General features: G+C 39.4%; 1 protein-coding gene across 1 annotated transcript in view; it reads left to right on the top strand.

The window, feature by feature from the left end:
* The window catches only part of CCDC30 (coiled-coil domain containing 30), a 135,098-nt gene that overhangs the window by 60,667 nt on the left and 53,983 nt on the right, over nt 1-20,448 (top strand). Inside the window, 2 exon segments of the mRNA XM_087446148.1 lie at nt 3,678-3,847; nt 19,812-20,055. Of these exon segments, the coding sequence (XP_087302274.1) occupies nt 3,678-3,847; nt 19,812-20,055 (414 nt within the window).

The raw sequence follows: 20,448 nt of genomic DNA, 5'->3' as shown, positions 1-20,448 counted from the left end.
CATGTTTGCTTTATTATTCTCTCTCTCTGCATGTGTGCGCACGCACACGCACACAGACACTTTCATTTCTGAACCCTTTGCGAGCAAGTTGGAGAGAGAATACTCTTTTACTACTAAATATTTCCATGTATGCTTGCTAAATTGATGTCTCTTTATCACAGTACGAGTCTCAAAATCAAGAAATTAACATTAATATACTACTATTATCTATAGCTCAAATTCAAGTTTCACCAATTGTTCCTCCCCATAGCAAAAGAAGAACAATTTTTTTCTAGTCCAGGATCCAATTCAGAATCATACATTGCGTTTAATTGTCTCTGTGTAGCGCCTTTAATCTGCAGCAGTTCCTCAGTCTTTCTTTTGTTCATGGGTTTGATATTTTTGAAGAGTATAGATCATTTATTTTGAAGAATGCCCCTCAATTTGGATTTGTCTGATGTTTCCTCACAATATAATTCAGTTACATATTTTTGGCAGGAATACTACAGAAGTAATGTTGTATCCTTCTCAGTGCATTATATCAGGAGACACGTGGTATCTTTTTGTTCTATTACTAGTGATGTTAACTGATCATTTGGTTAAGGTACTATCTGCCAGATTTCTCCACTGTAAAGTTATTATTGTCCCCTTTGCAATTGATAAATATCTTGTGGGGAGATACTTTGAAACTATATGTATTCTGTTTCCTATCAAACTTTTACTGATTAATAAGTTTCTGTTTTGAATCTTTGATTCTTCAATTATATTCCAGTTTCTCTTCAGAACATAGAGTGCTTTAGACTTAAACGTAGTCTTGCTAAGAGTGGCTAAAAAATTGAATCTTATGTATTTACTAAAGCCCCTGTTTTTTAGGCTGTCGTTTTGTCTGGGTCACAATACCTAGATGCATAGTAATGGAATTTTAGAGCTGGAAGGGGTATGATCACGTAGGCCAGCTCCCTCAATTTACAGATAAGAACACCAGGCTCAGGGATATTAAAGAACTGCCAAGTTGCCTGGTGATTCTCACCTAAACTCTGTCCTCCTACCCTAGGGCCTCAAGTGGAAAGTGAAGCAATCAATTTCGTACTTGATGGTACTTAAGCATGGCTGATTATCAGCTTGAGCTGTGTCCCTAAGATAAAATTTTTGTAGGGAAGAGTCTGTGGAACAGAGTTGGTCCTGTTCCACAGCATCTGTGTCATAAAGGCCCTGTGGATTTAACTTTCTTCGTGATGAAGAGCAAAGCTGCCTGCTTAGGATGTATACCAACTTTGTCATGTGAGAAGCCAGAATACCTAGAAGACACTCGGTATTAACATCACCATCCTCTTCAGAAACCCTCAGCAGTTCTCCATTTGCTGTAACATCAAGTCTAAGTTATGTTTGGCTTTCTTTCTTTCTTTTTTTTTTTTGAGGAAGATCAGCCCTGAGCTAACATCTGCCAATCCTCCTCTTTTTTTTTTGCTGAGGAAGACTGGCCCTGGGCTAACATCCATGCCCATCTTCCTCCACTTTATATGGGACGCCGCCACAGCATGGCTTGCCAAGCGGTGTGTTGGTGTGCACCCGGGATCCGAACCGGTGAACCTCGGGCCACTGCAGCGGAGCACACGCACTTAACCACTTGCGCCACCGGGCCAGCCCCTCTTTACTTCTTAAGAAACTAACATTTATTATCTGTAACGTTTAAATTTTTACAGTGACCATAAAAATCAGCGATTAAGTAGCATTTTGGAATCTGTTTTCCTGCTTCCACAAGTAATGCAAGCTCATTAAGAAAATTCTTGTCTTTCAAGTCCCTTCATAATCTGACCCCTCCCCTCAATCTTGCCTTATTTCCTCAGCTCCTCATCTTGTAGCCTCTACTCCAGAAAGACCATCCTCCTCACTTCTGCACAAATACCGTGTGCAGGTCCATATTTGTGCCTTTGACAGTATTGCTCGTGCTTAAAATGTGCTATAATCTCTTCTTCACCTGTCCATATCTTCTCATTCCCTAAGGCCCTTCTCATTCCCTAATTCCCCAAGACTAACCTGCTTTGGAGAGGTTATAGTGTGTAAAAGATTAAATGGATTTATGAGATTATAATCCATATCACATACTGTAGTTTTTCTTCAGAGCATTGAAAAGGCCTAGGAAACCAAACAAAGGGATCTCTTGAAGTTGGTCTCTTAAATTGTTAATTTAAAGAGATCTTAAATCTCTTAAATTGATCTTTAGAATTAAAGCCATTGTGTTCTTAGAATCAAACATAGTAAGTAAAGAAACTTTGCATTTTTAGGCAAGCTCAGAAGGGGAGTCAGACAGGTTGTTGTCTATCTTAGTGCAATACTTTGATGGATATCCATCTTCCATTCTTAGAAGTATCCCCCACCCACCCTTTATTCTGCCTTCTGGAGGTGTTTTTTCATTTTATGTGAAGATATAAAGAGCAACCTTTGAGGAAAGGAATCTATTTGTCAAAAAAAAAAAAACCCTAAACAGGGCTGGCCCCGTGGCTTAGCGGTTAAGTGCGCGCGCTCTGTTGCTGGCGGCCTGGGTTCGGATCCCTGGTGCGCACCGATGCACCACTTCTCCGGCCATGCTGAGGCTGCGTCCCACATACAGCAACTAGAAGGATGTGCAGCTATGACATACAACTATCTACTGGGGCTTTGGGGGAAAAATAAATAAATAAATAAACCCTAAACAAATGTTTTACGAAGTCACACAACAGAGCAGTGACTCTCAAAACGTCTTCTTGCATCAGAATGACCTGGGAGACTTACTTAAAGTGAAAATCCCCAGCCCCAGCCCGGACCACTGATTCTGAACCTCAGGGGTGAGGTGGTGATGTGAGACTGCATTTTTAAACTCCTCCGTTGATGCTCTCACACGCTAAAGTTTGAGAATCACTGTGATAGTCTGGGAGCCTTTACATGTGCCAGAGTCTCCAAACAAATAGAATCAGACTGGAAGAAATTTGTCCTCTGTAATGTATATCTATTATTCTGTCTAGTGCTTTCCTGCAGCAATATGTTGCTTTTATGAATCAATGAAGTACACTCAAAACTTGAAAACAAAAATGTGTGATAATAGTGTGAAACTCTATAGATCTCATCTTTTGCTTGTTAAAGGTAGAACAAAACTCTGAACAGCGCTTTTAGAAGACAACCCCAGGGGCCAGCCCCGTGGCTTAGCGGTTAAGTTTGCGCGCTCCGCTGCTGGATGCCCGGGTTCGGATCCCGGGCACGCACCATTGCACCGCTTCTCCGGCCATGCTGAGGCCGCGTCCCACATACAGCAACTCGAAGGATGTGCAACTATGACATACAACTATCTACTGGGGCTTTGGGGGGAAAAAAGGAGGAGGATTGGCAATAGATGTTAGCTCAGAGCCGGTCTTCCTCAGCAAAAAGAGGAGGATTAGCATGGCTGTTAGCTCAGGGCTGATCTTCCTCACAAAAAAAAAAACCCCAGAGACCAAAAATACTCTTTTTTTTTTTTAAACCAGGAACTTACACACCCTTATGCCTATGGTAAAAATGGATTAAATTATGTAATAACTGCAAAGTATTAAATTAAATTGGAAACAGACTTTAATTTGATGTCAGTTTATATTATTTAAGCATTTAATAGAATCAATGCGCTTTCTTCATAGTCATACATAAGAGTACACAAAATGGAACATTTGTCTTTTCACTTAACTTTACAGGTCTTGAAGCTGTCACAAGAGTTCGAACAATTAAATCATTTTACTGTAGGGAGAAAGACTACAGTTGATAGTTTAATTACAAGTGAAAATATCTGTAAAGATCTGGTGTCTAAAGTACCAATTTTGGAAGTAGAGATTCAAAGCCCAAAGGAAGAGAGAGTGGAACTCTGGTAAATTGAGAAAATCCATATCACATTAATTATTTGGGGGGTACATTTTATTTGGCTTGATCATTACAAGTATTTGACATTCAGTTCCAAATGATGTGCATGGAAAAATTAGTTATAAGCATTCACCAAAGAGTTTGTTTTTTATATGTTATTACATTTTTAAACTTTTTCTCCTGCTTTTAAAGATAAATATATGCTTTTTATAGATAATTTGGAAAGCAGGGAAAAGTATAAGGAGATTATAATAACTCATAATTCCCACCAGGAAGAGATATTAACGTCCTAATTTTTCTTTCTTGTCTTTTGTCTGTACACATACATATATATGTATTTTTTTACGTAATTAAGCCTATACTCTGCAGAGAGTTTTATTTTTTGCTCTTTTTATTTAACATTGTATCTTGTAATTGTTTTTCTTTTTCTTTCTTTCTCTCTTTCCCTCCCTCCCTCCCTTTCGCCCTCTCTCTCTCCCTCCTCCCCCTCTTTCTTTTTCTCTCTCTTTCTTTCATCTTGCCCTTTAACTCTTGTATTTCTACTTTTTCACCAAAAATATCCTTCACAGAAACTTTTGAGGCTTGGGCAAATGTATGACTCTGTTTTGGCATAAAACCGAACAAATGCAATCAAATTTTGTCTGGGCAAAAGCCTAGAACTAGATCATTAAAAGGAAACAATAGATGTCAGTTTTGACTTATCTACCATACTAAAGGATACATCATCAATAAACTGGGAAAATACGGTCTGGGTGGAGCCACATTTATATCTTTGCAGATGTTCTAAGATAGAAGGATATTGTTTTGCCAGTTTGAGGCCCCTGAATTTTATGTCCACTTAAAAGTTGCTTTTAACTTTAGAGTGAGCTCTGAGTCCAAGATTCACAATCATGAAACCTAGTTGCAGAAGTGGAAAGAGCATATTGGAGAGATGGTGGGGAACAGGTGTGATAGTGGTCAGAAGACCAAAGAGCCAAGAAGCTAGGTCACAGCATCTAGGTTTGCTGGGAAAAAAGGAAGTCTAGTTCTTGGGCAGTGGAACAGTGTATTACAGGATTTTTGAGGGAGATTGTTCTAGTATCTCTATATTAGATGAATTGGAGAGGAAAGACAGACCAATTAATCCAGATATGAGCCACAGATGAAGAGACAGGGGCCTAGATTGACTAAATGGCAATGGAGATGAAATGGCCAATTTGAACGCTTTTCAGAGAAGGAGTTGACATTAATGATCAAAGCTGACAAAAATCTATCCAGCTGATTTGGGATTACTGGCAGGAATACTTGCCACAGGAAGCAAGGCTGTGGCCTTAATTCGTTTGGAGATGGGGAACCTTGCCCTGAAAAAGATACTGGGCTTCTCTATAAAGAGCTTCTTACTGTCACCTGACTCTGTGACTTGGTTCAAACTGCTTACCATTGCTGGGGCTGTGAGAAGTCCCCATGTCTACCTTATACTTCCCTTTCTTCTCTTCTCATTATGTTTCCCTGCTTGCTTCTCTCCTGTGCCCCACTTCACAGCCTCCACTTATCTCAGATCCATCACACAATCACATCCAACAATAATTTGCTTATCTACCATATGCCAGGTACTGTAGGCAGATACTGAGAATACAAAATAAGTCACAGTTCCTACCCTTATGGTCCATAAAGCCTAATGGGGGGAGATAGGCAGTTAAATGAGGGAATACTGGATACGCTAGGAGCACTAAGGAGGGGCCCTGGCCCAGGCTAATAAACCAGAAAATATTCTTAAAGGAAGTAACAAATTTAGCCCTGAAGTGTGAGTAATCAGGGGCCAAGAAAAAGATGGGAGAGTAATTTTTGGGAGGGATATGACATGTGCAAGAGAAAGCATGATTTGTTTGAGGAACTAAAAGTGACCTCAAGCCTGCTATATAGCACAGAAAGTGAAGAGAGGAAATGAGAAAGGAGATGATGAGAATGAAGAGGTAGTCAGGGACTCCATCATGAAGGAACATGCATGTCTGCATTAGGGAGTTTGGACAATAGGAAACTACTGCAGGGTGTAGCAACACAGAAGAGACAAAAACAGATTTGTGCTTTAGAAAAATCACTCTGGCTGCTGCATGGGAAATTGATTGTTGGTACAAGAACGAGGATAGCAAGATCAGTTAAGAGGCTGTTATTGTAATCTAGGTGAAAGATGATGGTGTTTGTGGGGATGCAGAAAAGTAGAAGGAATTGAGAGGAGGTAGAATCCACAGGACTTAGGGATTAATGAGTATAGGAAGCGAGGGAGAAGGTCTGGTAGCAGGGGCTTGAGTATAGGAACAGGTTAAGGAAGACTTGTAAGTTTCTGATTTGATGGTATCATTTGCTGAGTTAGGGAACATAGTTTTGAGGGAGGAGGGAATGGAGTTCAGCTTTTTACACATTGACTTATGTCTTTGGAACAGCCATGTGGTGATGTTCAATAAACAGGTAGATTTATGGGTTTGGAGCTCAGGAGAGAAACCTGGGCTGGAGATAAATTTGAGAATTATCAATAAGTAGATGGTAGCAAAAGTCATGTGATGGATGAGATGGTCCTGTATGTTGCTTAATAAAAGCACCTGAAGGCAGAAACCTAAGGAAAACCTCTGTATAAGAGACAAAAAGAGTACTCCCAAAGGTAGCTGAGACAAAACAGCCAGAGAAGTAGAGGAAATGTCAGGAAAGTATGTATCACAGAAGCCAGATTAGAGAGTATTTCAGGAAGAAAGGAGTAGTCAATAGTGTCATATACTATCAAGAAGTCAAATAAAATAAGGGAGAAAAAGTGACTACTGAATTTAGCAATAAGAAGGTGGTTGAGGACTTTAATAAGAGTAGTGCCAATGAAGGGCAGAAAACAGATTGCTTCCTAGATCCCATCCCATGGGATGGTGAATGGCAGTGAACTGAGGAAGGCATGGGGGATGAGGAAGGGAAAATGCTGAGTGTAGATAATGCTTACCCAAAATTTTGGTTATGAAGAGGAGAAGAGAATATGGAGCTGAGGTAAGAGGAAATTTGTTTACTGGTGGGAAAGAGTCCCAAAATGGACGGTTTAGGATTCAGAACACCAGAGGAGAGACTAGCCTTAGGAGGTAGGCTGCCTTGTCCATTGTAACAGGAGGAAGAAAGGGAAGATGGACAGAGGTCCAAGTGAGTTTTTAACTTGAGAGGAAATCAGAGGACTTGTTCAATGATTTCTGTGTGCTCTGTGAAGTAGGAAACAAAGTCATCTGCTGAAAGTGAGGGAGGAATAGAACTATCAGAGTTTATCAGAGAGTGAAAAAAGTTTGAAATAATCACTGTGGAGAATGGAAAAGAAAGCTGACTGGGGAGAGCAGGTATTGTTGAGGGCCCAGTTAAGACCAGAAACCCTGAATTTGTATGGCATTTATCTTTGGGAATATGTGATATGCTTTAGCAACGTTTAGTATAGACGTGAGAAGACAGTTGGATTTATCCAGAGTTGAGGTTTTGCCACATGAGTGCAATGGAAGGACAATGGGGCAAGAGAGTGGAACATTTTATTTAGACAGTGATTGAAATAATGAACTCTAGACTGTGCGTTGGATAAAGGAGCAAGTAAAGGGAGCTGATAGAAAAAGAGACAAGAAATTGAAGGTACTTATGATTGCACTGAGACCAAATTACATAAAAAGAAAAAGCTGGAATCCAGATATCTAATTTTAGTGTTTCAGAAGTGAATCAGTTACTGATGATACAACCCATAGTGATGTTATGCAAGTAGTTGGCAAAGTGGGAGAAATGAGAAGGTAGTTGGAGATCAGGAGACTGAGGAAGTGAGATGCCAATTGGTGGGTGATCTCTATGGACCTTGGATTCTTCCAGGATGATGGCAGGACTTGGGATGAAGAAGACATCGGAGAGCCATGAGCCAAAAATCTTCAATTGAAGAGAAGTAGACAGTGTTACAGCACACCTAACGTGGTCCTGTGCACATAGAAGCCACTCACTAAGCCAAATTGATTGATTCTTGTAGTACATGTCTTCTACTAGATTTTAAGCTACTTTAAGATAATGGACTGTGTCTTGATTTTCTGTTGTTTATAGTGTTTTTGTTATAGAGTAATGGAATCTTAGAATAGGAGGGACCTGCAGGAGATCTTCTAACCTAGTGGTTTTCAAACTCTACCTTCCAAAACCTTCGGAGCTCTACAGAGGGAGCTCAGAAACTACCTTGGGAGATGAAGAGAGACTAATGAGTGAGACTGTGAGCCCTCTGCTCTCATTTCAGCCAGAGAAGATCCACTTTATCTGTTTCATATGTGGAGTTCTATGTAAGATTTTACATCAAGAAAGGGTCCACAGCTGAAATAAGTTTGAAAACCACTGATATTTAGCTAAGTCTCCTCTTTTCACAGAAGATGTCTCTGAGACCAAGAGAACTGAGATGGCTATTTCAGTCACAATCACATACTTAGCAAGTTATTAGCAGGACTGGGTGAGGTCCCAAGTCTAACTCTGAGTCAGAAGTTACCACTTTATTATCTGCCTTGGAGAGAACATAGTCACAATTATCCCAAGGCCAAGAAGGTGCTGGGACACTTGTGTTCTAGGTCAGTTGCTATGAAAATGAGCTTTATGGTGTTAAAAAATTTCTCAGGACTGGCTTAGTCTCTGTATATGCACAACATGGGGGTGGGATGGGAGGAAGAATGAAGTCCAGTCTGTATTGTTCTGGGCTATCTCCAGTGTCTAGAACAATGCCTGACACATAGTAGGTACTCAAAAAATATTTGAATGAATGGAATTTTTGCCCTACTCCCACTGTGTACTTGCAGCTGAACCCAAAGTTGAACTTCCAATAGCAGTCCCAAGCTTACAGAGCCCAGCTGATCTCAGCCTGGATTTGCTTTATTAGGAAGCTTGAGCCAAAACAGCTGGTAGCTTACCTTGACCTTAACGCCTAATGAGCTTTATTTTTTCTAACACGCTCTCATTCACCATCCCATTGCATCCTTACTACCTTTATCAAGAATTGTTTGATAAATGTTCAAGTGGACTTTCATTTCCAGTTCAACTTGACAGTGAATTTGTATCCATTTCACAGACTGAGGTATTTTTCCTCTTCCTCCAAATTATTCCTCCTTCGGTTCAATCCATTCAGTGAATAGTCCCTCCATTTACATAGTTGATCAAGCCAAAACTAGGAGTCACCATTGGTTCCTCCCCATCTCTAACCCATCAACAAATCCTGTCAGGTGTACCAGGAAAATATAAAACATTTAATCTGTCTATTTGTATCTATATCTTTACTGCTACTACCTTACTCCGTGACACTGGTATCACTCACTCGGACTCACAATATCTTCCTAACTGGCTTCTCTGCTTCCATGCCTCTTTCCCAATCCATTCTCCATGGAGCAACCAAAATGGTCTTTTAAGAAAGCAAATTGAGGGCCGGCCCCGTGGCTTAGCGGTTAAGTGGTTAAGTGCGTGCACTCTGCTACTGGTGGCCCAGGTTTGGATCCCAGGCGCGCACCGACGCACCACTTCTCCGGCCATGCTCAGGCCGCGTCCCACATACAGCAACTAGAGGGATGTGCAACTATGACATACAACTATCTACCCGGGCTTTGGGGGAGAAATAAATAAATAAAATTAAAAAAAACTGCAAATTGAATAACAACACTCACTCTCTTAAAAATCTCTCACTGGCTTGCCATTGCACTTAAAATCTGAACCCTGACCATGACCAATAAGGCCCTCTGTGACTTGGCCTCTGCAGCCTTTCAGATCCTCTAACCCTTAAAGCACTTTCCAGCTTCAGGAACTTTGCACTGAAAAGCTCCCCCTGCGCGGAATGCTCCTCCCACAGCTTTTCATGTGGCTAACTCCTGCACACCTTCTCAGGGAGGTAATCAGTAACAACCATGGTAGGGGGAATCCTACCTCCTGCTCTACCATGTCACTTTGTTTGTGACTTACCATAATCTGTAATTATTTTGTTTACTTGTGTATTGTTTGTCCTCATATTCCTCCTCCAGATGTGTGCTCTATGAGAGCATGGACTTGGCTGTTTTGATCACGACTGAGTCTTTAGCATGTAGAACAGTGCTTGGTATATAATTGATATTCAGTAAATATTTAATAAATGAATGAATTAATCTTTTCCTCCCTCTCTGAAAACATTTCTATCTCTAGCCACCTCTATTCTGTTCTACTAGGCTTTAGTTCATTTTAATTATACCTCGTACTTGTAGGTTTCCAAAGTGCTTTCACATTTTGCTTCATAAGATCCCAACAATCTTATGAGTATGACAAGGCCACTTTACAAATGAAGAGACTGCGACTCGGAGAGATTGTGCGTTGCCAAAGGTGACATAAATAGTAGGTGGAAGATCTGGGATTAGAACCCATGGCTTCTACTGCTACAGTCTCTTTCTTGAATCTCTGCGTGTTCAAGACTGCTGTGTGTGTAGGCTACTAGAAAAGGAACAGGATGGGGATGCTGCCTAGGTACCTCCTACCAGCTGAAGACTAGTGACAATTGCAAAATCATAGAATTATATAAAAATAACAGAAGGGGTGAGTTTCAGTCAGAACTAGGTAATGAATCCTTTCAAATAAAGATTAAGAACTGCTTTAGAGGAGAGGAGAAATTTGAGGGTCATGGAGGGTTTTCCAATCCCTAAGGTGCAGGTGTGCTGACTGCAGAACATGTTCTCAACTCCATGTCATTTTTGGCTGGTAGTCTTCTTTTGCCCACACAACTTTTACATACTACTTATGATTATTATTATATAAAAGTAATAATAAAGTAATACATAGTAGTATGTATTTCTTTTTAAAATCTGTTCAGTTTGCCTTTGGTTTCTAAGTTTCACATTTTCTCTTGTGCCTTTTTTTTTTTTTTTCGGTGAGGAAGATTAGCCCTGAGCTAACATCTATTGCCAATCTTCCTCTTTTTGCTGAGGAAGATTAGCCCTGAGCTAACACCTGTTCCCATCTTCCTCTATCTTTGTATATGGGATGCCACCATAGCATGGCTTGATGAGCAGTGTGTAGGGCCGCGCCCGGGATTTGAACCTGTGAACCCCGGACTGCTGAAGCGGAGTGTGTGAACTTAACCACTGTGCCACTAGGCCGGCCCCTTCTCTTATGCCTTTTTTTTTTTTTTTGTGAGGAAGATCAGCTAACATCCGATGCCAATCTTCCTCTTTTTTTCGCTGAGGAAGATTGGCCCTGGGCTAACATCTGTGCCCATCTTCCTCTACTTTATATGGGACACTGCCACAGCATGGCTTGACAAGCGGTGCGTCAGTGCATACTCAGGACCGAACCCGCAAACGCCGGGCCTCCGAAGCGGAGCATGGGCACCCAACTGCTTGCGCCACCGGGCTGGCCCCTCTTACGCCTTTTGAAAGGATAAAGCCTATTCTTTTTGGAGGGCATTTATTTTGATGAATCCTTGTCCTAATATTTCAAGATCACTTTAAATTAAATTCCCATATTCAAAGATATTTGTAATTCTTCTTAATTAACTAATTCATGTGAATGCAGTTCATTTATCCAGACCGTTAATGAAGATATAAAATGGTATTAGCCCAGGATTGTACCCTGGAGAGCAGCGCTCATCATTCCCTCCAAGTCAGAGAAGAATCATTGACTGTCCTGCTCTGAATATGGCTTTACAGGCACGTCTCATGGACCCACCTAGGAGGAGGACCATTTAAACTTCATTTTTAAACAATGGAAATGTAACGAAGGCTACTTCTCTTCTTCCATGTTTATGTGGCCACTATGCAGTTATAGAAGGAATTTGTGTTGTCTGTCTAAGTTTATCTTTATAAAGTCATGCACCCTTCTAAATGACAAATCAAGCACCTTCATAGATATTAAAATTAAATGACAAATTCATAGATTTTCCATTTTTTAAAGTAAAATTTTATTTTGAGATAATTGTAGATTCATATGCAATTGTAAGAAATAATGGCGAGATCTCATTGTATCCTTTACTAGTTTCCCCTAATGGTAACATCTTGTAAAACTAGTACAGTTTTGTAACCTGGATATTGACAATGATACAGTCAAGACAGAGAACATTTCCATCACTGCAAGGACCCCTCTTATTGTCCTTTTATAGCCACTCCACTTCCCTCCCACTTCATCTCCTTCTTAATCCCTGGCCCTATTTCTGTTCTAATTCTAACTAGGTCTATTCTCCATTTCTATAAGCTTTTCATTTCAAGAATGTTATATAAATGTAACCACACAGTATGTAATCTTTTGGGGTTGGCTTTTTTCGCTCAACCTAATTCTTTAGAGATTCATCTAGGTTATTGTGTGTATCAATAGTTGGATCCTTTTGATTGCTGAGTAGTATTCCATGGTGTAGGTGTACCACAGTTTGTTTAATCATTCATCTGTTGAGGGACATCTGGATTATTTCCAGTTTGCTATTATGAATAAAGCTGTTATAAATATTCAAGTTTTTATGTGAACATAATTGTTCATTTCTCTGGGATAAATCCCCAGGGGTGCAATTTCTGGGTCACATGGTAGTTGCATGTTTAGTTTTTGGGTTTTTTTTAAAGAGACATTGCCACACTGTTCCAGAGTGGCTGTATCATTTTACATTCCCACTCACAATGTGTGAGTGATTCAGTTTCTCTGTATCCTCACTAGCATTTGGTGTTTGGTGTTGTCACTTTTATTTATTTTTTTTTATAATTTTATTTATTTATTTTTTCCCCCAAAGCCCCAGTAGACAGTTGAATGTCACAGCTGCACATCCTTCTAGTTGCTGTATGTGGGATGCGGCCTCAGTGTGGCCGGAGAAGCGGTGCGTCGGTGCGTACCCAGGATCCAACCCGGGCTGCCAGCAGCGGAGCATGTGCGCTCAACTGCTAAGCCACGGGGCCGGCCCTGGTGTGGTTACTTTTAAATTTTAGCCATTCTAATAGGTGTATAGTGATATCCCATTGTAGTTTTTTTTTTTTTTTTGTGAGGAAGATCAGCCCTGAGCTAACATCTGCCAATCCTCCTCTTTTTTTTGATGAGAAAGACTGGCCCTGGGCTAACATCCATGCCCATCTTCCTCCACTTTATATGGGACGCCGCCACAGCATGGCTTGCCAAGTGGTACGTCGGTCGCGCCCAGGATCTGAACCGGAGAACCCCGGGCCACCGCAGCGGAGCACACGTACTTAACCGCTTGCGCCAGTGGGCCGGCCCCTTCCATTGTAGTTTTAATTTGCATTTGCTAATGGCTAATGATGTTGAACATCTTTTCACGTGTTTTTTTGCATCTGAATATCCTCTTTAGCGAAATCTCCTTTCATATCTTTGCCTTTTTTCTAACTAGATTTGTTTTTTTAATGTTAAGTTTTGAGAGTTCTTTATAAATTCTAGATACTAGTCCTTTGTCGGATATGTGACTTGCAAATATCTTTCCCAGTCTATAGCTTGTCTTTTTATCCTCTTAACAAGATTTTCTCAGAGCCAAAGTTGTTAATTTTGATGAAGTATCAATTTTTCCTTTTTATAGATCATACTTTTTGGTGTTAAGTCTAAGAATTCTTTCCTTAACTTTAAATCTTGGATATTTTTTCCTAAGTTTCATAGTTTTACATTTAAGTCCATGATCCATTTTAAGTTAATTTTTGTATAGATGTGAGACTTAGATTGAGATTCTTTTTTTGTTTCCCTATAGATATTCAATTCCTTTAGCACCATTTTTTGAAAAGGCTATCTTTCTTCCATTGAATTGCTTTTTCATCTTTGACAAAAATGAGTTGGACATATTTGTGAGGTTCTATTTCTGGGTTCTCTATTCTATTCAATTGACCTATGTGTCTATCCCTCCACTAGTACCACTCAATCTTGATTACTATAGCTGTATAATAAGTTTTGAAATTGGATAGACTGATTCTACTTTATTCTTCTTCAAAATTGTTTATTCTAGTTCCTTTGCTTTTTCATATAAATGTTAGAATAATCTTGTCTGTAGCTGCAAAAAATCTTGCTGGAATTTTACTAGGAATTGTTTTAAACCTGTATATCAATTTAGGGAGAATTGACATCTTTACTATGTAGAATCTTCCAATCCATGAACACAGTATATCCTCCATTTATTTAGATCTTCTTCGCTTTCTTTCATCAGCATATTATAGTTTTTAGCAAATAAGTCCTATACATATTTTATTGATATACACTTTAAGTATTTCATTGTTCTGAGCAATTGTAAATGCTATTATATTTTTAATTTCAGTGTCCATGTGTTCATTGCTAGTATACAGAAATATAATTGATTTGTATAGGTTTATCTTATATCCTATGACCTTGCTGAACTTGCTTATTAGTTCTAGGCTTTTCTTTTTTTTAAGATTCTTTGAGATTTTCTACATAGACAATCATGTCATCTGAAAATAATGACAATTTAATTTTATCTTTTCCAATATGTATGTTTTTTATTTCCTTTTCTTGCCTAATTGCACTAGCTAGAACTTCCAGCAATATGTTGAATAAAAGTAGTGAATGTGAACATCTATGTCTTGTTCCCAATCTTAGCAGGAAAGCATTGAGTCTTCACCATTAGTATAATGTTAGCTGTCCAGTCTTTGTCAAATTGAAGACGTTTCTCTTTTTTCCTGTTTTTCTGAGGTTTTATCATAAATGGGTGTTGCATTTTATCAAATGCTTTTTCTGAATCAGTTGATTTAGCTGATTTTCTGTCTAGTTGTTCTATCAATTTTTGAGAGAGAGTTGTTGAAGTCTTTAACTATAATTGTGGATTTGTCTATTTCTCCTTTCAGTTATATCAGGATTTACTTCACATATTTTTGCAACTCTGTAGTGTGGTGCATACACATTTAGGATTGCTATGTCTTCTTGGTGGATTGACCCTTTTATCCTTATGTAATGTCCCTCTCTTTTTTTCTTTTAATTTTCTTATATCTGATGTCTACTTTATTTGATACTAATATAGATTCTCCTGATTTCTTTTTATTAATATTTGCAGGATATATCTTTTTCCTATCCTTTTACCTTCAAACTGCTTATATCATTATATTTGAAGTGAGTTTTTATAGACAGCATATAGTTAGGTCTTATTTTTTAATCCACTTTGCCAGTATCTGTCTTTTAATTCGTGTATTTAGACCTTTTACATGTAATGTAATTATTGATATGTTAGGGCTTAAGTCTGCCATTTTTTCCTTTTTGGTTTTCTATTTGTTCTCTCTGTTGTTTGTATCTGTTTTCTATTTTGTGGCTTCCTGTGGGTTACTGGAACATTTTTTAGCATTCCATTTGGATTTATCTATAGTGTTTTTGAGTGTACCTCTGTATAGCTTTATAGGTTGATCTAGGTATTACATTTTACACACATGCACAAAACATCATTTTACCAGTTTGAGTGAAATGTAGAAACCTTACCTCCCTTTCTGTCCCTTTACCCTCTCCCATTTATAATATAATTGTCTTAAAATTTTTCTCTGCATACAGTTAGAACTACATCAGACAGCTTCAATCATTATACAGAATTTAGGAAATTCAAAAGGAGAAGGAAAATGTATTTATCCATATTTTTACTCTTTCTGTACTTTCTTTCCTCCTGATGTTCCAAGATTCCTTCTTTTATCATTTCCTTTGTGTATGGAGAATTTCCTTTAGCCATTCTTTTAGAGTAAGTCTACTGGTGCCAAAGTCTCTTTCCCTTCATCTGAGAATGTCTTGATTTCCTCTTCTTTCCTGACGGATGTTTTCAGTGTGTATAAGATCCGGGGTGGACAGTTCTTTTTCTTTAGCACTTGAGAAATGTTATGCCACTTCCTGCTGGTCTCTGTAGTTTCTGATGAGAAGTCTGCTGTCTTATGAATTGTTTTTCCCTATGGATAAGGTAGTGTATCTCTCTTGCTGCTTTCAAGATTTTTTTTTCCTTTGTCTTTAGTTTTGAAAAATTTGACTATGATGTGTTTTGGTATGGATTTCTTTAGGTTTATCCTGTTGAGCTTCTTGAATCTGTATGTTTATGTCTTTTGGAAAGTTTGTAGCCATTATTTCTTCAAGTATTTTTTCAGCCCTGCCTTATTCTCCTCTCCTTCCAGGATCCAATGACACAAGTATTAGATCTTTTGTTATAGCCCCACAGTTCCCAGAGGCACTGTTTTTTTTTTTTTTTCCAGTCCATTTCCTCTCTGTTGTTCAGATTGGGTAATTTCTATTGTTCTGGCTTCAAGTTCACTGATTCTTTTCTCTTTCTCCTCCATTTTGCTGTTGATTCCATCCATTGAGTTTTTAAATTTTGGTTATTGAATTTCTCACTTCAAAAATTTCCATTTGGTTCTTCCTTTTTTTTTTTAAATTTTTTTTTACTTTATTTATTTCCCCCAAAGCCCCACTAGATAGTTGTATGTCACAGCTGCACATCCTTCCAGTTGCTGCATGTGGGACGTGGCCTCAGCATGGCCGGAGAAGCGGTGCATCGGTGCACGCCCAGGATCCAAACCTGGGCCACCAGCAGCGGAGCGCTCGCACTTAACCGCTAAGCCACAGGGCCAGCCCTGGTTCTTCCTTATATCTTCTATTTGTTTGCTGAGACTTTCTAGTTCTTTTCTGAGACTGTTCTTTCATTTGTTTCAAGTATGTTCATAATTGCTCCTTGAAGCATTTTTATGATGGCTGATTTAAAATATTTGTCAGATAATTCTGACATCTTGGTTTTGTCATCAATTGTTGCCATTTATCATTCAAGTTGAGATTTTCCTGGTTCTTGGTATGATGAGTAATTTTAGATTGAAATATGAATATTTGGGTATTATCTTAGGAGGCTGTAGATCTTATTTAAACCTACTGTTTATCTGGCTTCTTCTGATACCACTCTAGTAGAGGGAGGAGGGTGCTCTCTCATTGCTACCCCAGGTAGGGTAGAAGTCCAGGTTCCCACTCAGTCTCCATGGACAACCAAGGAAAGAGGGGCTCCTCATTACTGCTGAAGAGGGTGGGAGTTCCTATTCCCCACTAGGCCTCTGCTTACAGACTGTGAGGGGGAGGAATGCCTTGTTACTGCTCTCTACTTGGACTCCGTGATATCATGACTAGGGTCAGTAGAGGTGGTCTTGTTATGCTGGGTGGTAGTGAAAGTCCTGACTCTCCAATAGGCCTCCTCTGACACCACCTCAGTGGAAAGGGAGAAGGGTGCCTCCTTCCTGCCAGGTAGGGGTGAAAGTCCAGACTCCCCCTGTCTGTTACTACCTGGCAGGAGTGAAAGTCCCTGCTCCTTATTGGCCTCTGACACTACCCTAGTGGGGGAGTTGGGGTGCCTCATTATAGCCTGGCGAAGGTGGAAGTATAGGTTCCCAACTTGACCTTTACTGACATAGGTGGGGGTGGGGACCACAATTTTTTCTGTGGTGTTTGGCTGGAGTAAAGTGGGTATTGTCCAAAAGGTTTTTTTCTTCCTTGGCTGTCCTTTTCATGGTCTTCTATCTAGAAAGAATAGGCTTTTGTCTATGCTTGTTGGTGTTTTCTGGGTTGCCAGCTTTTTCAGCTCCAAGTCCAGGACATATGAGGCAAAAAGAAAACCCAGGAAACTCACAGCCATGTCATTCCTCAGGCCCCGAGTTCCCTAGCTGGTCTAACTTCTTTCCACCTTTCGGAGTCTTCTTATGTTTGTTTTATATATATTGTCCAGAGTTTTTAGTTGCACTTGGTGGGAGAAATAGAGAAAATATGTCTACTCCATCTTCCTGGAAGCAGAAGTCAGTTTTTCCATTTTAAAAAATATGAGATATTTGTTTGCATTTTCCCAGTCTTCAAGTATATCTAGCTAACATTGGATTAAGAAAAGCAAAAGGGTTTATGGAGGGTGGGAAAAATCATTGTCATTTTATCAAAAATTTATTTTTAAAATATTTCACTCTTTATCTCCTATTGTTTTGAATCATTTGACTATATTATCTTTAAAAAACTGCTGAGTTCAAAATAAGATATTTAATTCTTTTTTTATACAGTGTTAAAGGAATTTTAAAAGAAAAAAAACTCCCTAGACACATTTTTTCCCCTGTTCCTTTCCGGTTTTTATATATATACGTTTCCCATAGTATGTATTATGTTTATACGTATATACATACATATATATATTGTTTATTATTCTACCATTTTACTTTAATAGGTATTTTTCATGTTGAATAGACTCTATACCACTTTCAAGTTGATTTAACTTTAATTCTCTTAGCCATTTCCATGTCTCCCTTTAATCACTATTTTAAATAGCATGGCTATGAGCATTATTATACATTCAGCTTTTTTCTTCTTATGAGTTATTTTATTGCAATAAGTTCATTGGTATGCAATTATTCAGTCAAAGGATCTGAACATTTTTATGGCTCTTGATCTGCATTGCCAAATTACTTTCTTGAAGAATTTGAGCACCAACTATAATTTGTGAAGCATGTTGTACTAGGTTCTGAGGTACCTGAAACAAACTTAAGATTAAGGGAGTAAAAATAAAAGTCCATTTCACTCTGCTTTTCATCCACTCTCTCCAATGCACCATCGAAGGTACATTCCTCCTCTTGGTGTACGTGGCTCACAATCTCTTAGTTTTCCTCCTCCCTCGCTGGCTTCTCAGCCTCCTCTTCAGGCTCCCATTCCTCTGCTTGTTTTCCTTACAAGTCTTTAGGCTTCTGTCTGGAATGATCCTCCTCTTCTCACTTTCTCCCTTCTCGCTGGCTCATCTTATCCAATCCTAAGGTTTCTGTTTACGTTCTTCCGTACCTGTGACTTCACCACAGGCATCTCACCAATCTGCATCCACTCCCCCTTCTTGGTCTACTATCCTCTTGCCCGTTTGCCCCAGTCAGAAATCCAGGTGTCGGGCTGGCCCCGTGGCTTAGTGGTTAAGTGCGTGAGCTCAGCTACTGGCGGCCCAGGTTGCGATCCCGGGCGTGCACTGACTCACTGCTTCTCTGGCCATGCTGAGGCTGCGTCCCACATACAGCAACTAGAAGGATGTGCAACTATGACGTACAACTATCTACTGGGGCTATGGGGGAAAAAAAGGAGGAGGATTGGCAATAGATGTTAGCTCAGAGCCGGTCTTCCTCAGCAAAAAGAGGAGGATTAGCAAGGATGTTAGCTCAGGGCTGATCTTCCTCACCAAAAAAAAAAAGAAATCCAGGTGTCATCCATTATTCCTTTTTCTCCCTTATCTGCCACATCTAATAAATGACAAATCTTATCAATATTTTCTTTTAAATATCTCTAGAATCCATTGCTTCTTTCCATCTCCACCATCGTATTCTGTCACTGTTGTTTATTTCATGGATCACTACAGGAGTCTCTCAACTGGATTCCCTGCCACATGGCATCCAAATGATCTTTCTAATGCACATTCTCTCTTTGGCCTCTGGGCTTCTACCTCTCTTGTTTATTAAGTCATCCTGGAGTGCCTTTATTTTTCCCTGTTCTCATCTATATCAACACCCCCCACCAACATACATATACGCATGCAAGTGTACACATACCTCCACCTTTACGTTTGCCCAGCTTGTGCCTACTCATCCATCAGACCTCAGATTACTCACTACTAGTTTAATCTAATCACTTGTTTACTTATCCTTATTTCTCATTAAATTGTAAGCTCCTTGGGGCAGGAGTTATGTCCTATTGTAGCCCTAGTACCTGCCGAAGTGCCTGGTGCTTATTGAGTGATTTTTTTCTTAATCTTTATAAGCTGTGTCTGCCCAATGCTATACTAAAAGTTGAAAAACTCACTTAAACTGGTGGTTCAGGTGTAGACAAAAATCTATGATGGGTCATATTCCTGAATGTGAGTGAAAAAATATGACTCGTTTGTTTTAAAAGTTTATTTATAAGAGTAAGATAACTGCTCTGCTATAGAGTTCAAGTTGAAAATCTTGCAGTACTTGACTGGTAGATTTTTTTCTCCATATTCTGCTACTATAGTGAGCATTTTGATAGTTTTTTATTATTATATTTGCATCAAGTCCTGAACTAGGAGAAAGCAAGCAGAAGGAAATACCAGAGGAGTCAGTAAAGGAGGACAATTTTCCAAGAGAGGGGCAGAAGGAGGCGAACTCACAACAGAACCGAGATATGAAAGGTGAAGAACAGCAGTTGACCCTGAAGCCTGAGGAAGTTGTGAGGCTTAGAGAAGAGCTGAGCCGTATAAATCAGAGCCTCCTTCAGTCTCAGAGCTCTGGGGATAGTTCAGATGACACTAGCGCTCAGGTAGGTGCTATAAACTCATGCTCTGACTGGGTCCATTTCCATAGATCAGCTGTGGACATAAGCATAATTTTTATATCATCCATTAATGTTTATTTATTGAGCAATATCATACCCACGGTCTGAATGGTAATAAAATAGCAACCAAAATCTGAACTAAGGCCATCAGTTGATGCACTTTATTATACAAGGTTCTTAGGCTCCATCTAGCTCAGCAGGAAAAACTGCTGATTGATTGTCAATGTCTGCCCTGGGCAGGTGGGATGGAGAATGGCAGGATTTGTGCCACATTTTCTATTCCTGATACCTAGCTTCAATGTACAAAATACCTTGTTTGGGTGGGGAAAAGACCACAGACTTGGAATTGTTTTAAATATGGCTTTTGCTATTTACTAG

The sequence above is a fragment of the Ceratotherium simum genome, chromosome 22 (genome assembly GCF_057802395.1).
Source record: "Ceratotherium simum simum isolate JZ-2026a chromosome 22, ASM5780239v1, whole genome shotgun sequence".
Taxonomy (NCBI): Eukaryota; Metazoa; Chordata; class Mammalia; order Perissodactyla; family Rhinocerotidae; genus Ceratotherium; species Ceratotherium simum.
Note: the sequence above shows the minus strand (reverse complement) of the source record. Positions and strands in the feature narration are given on the sequence as shown.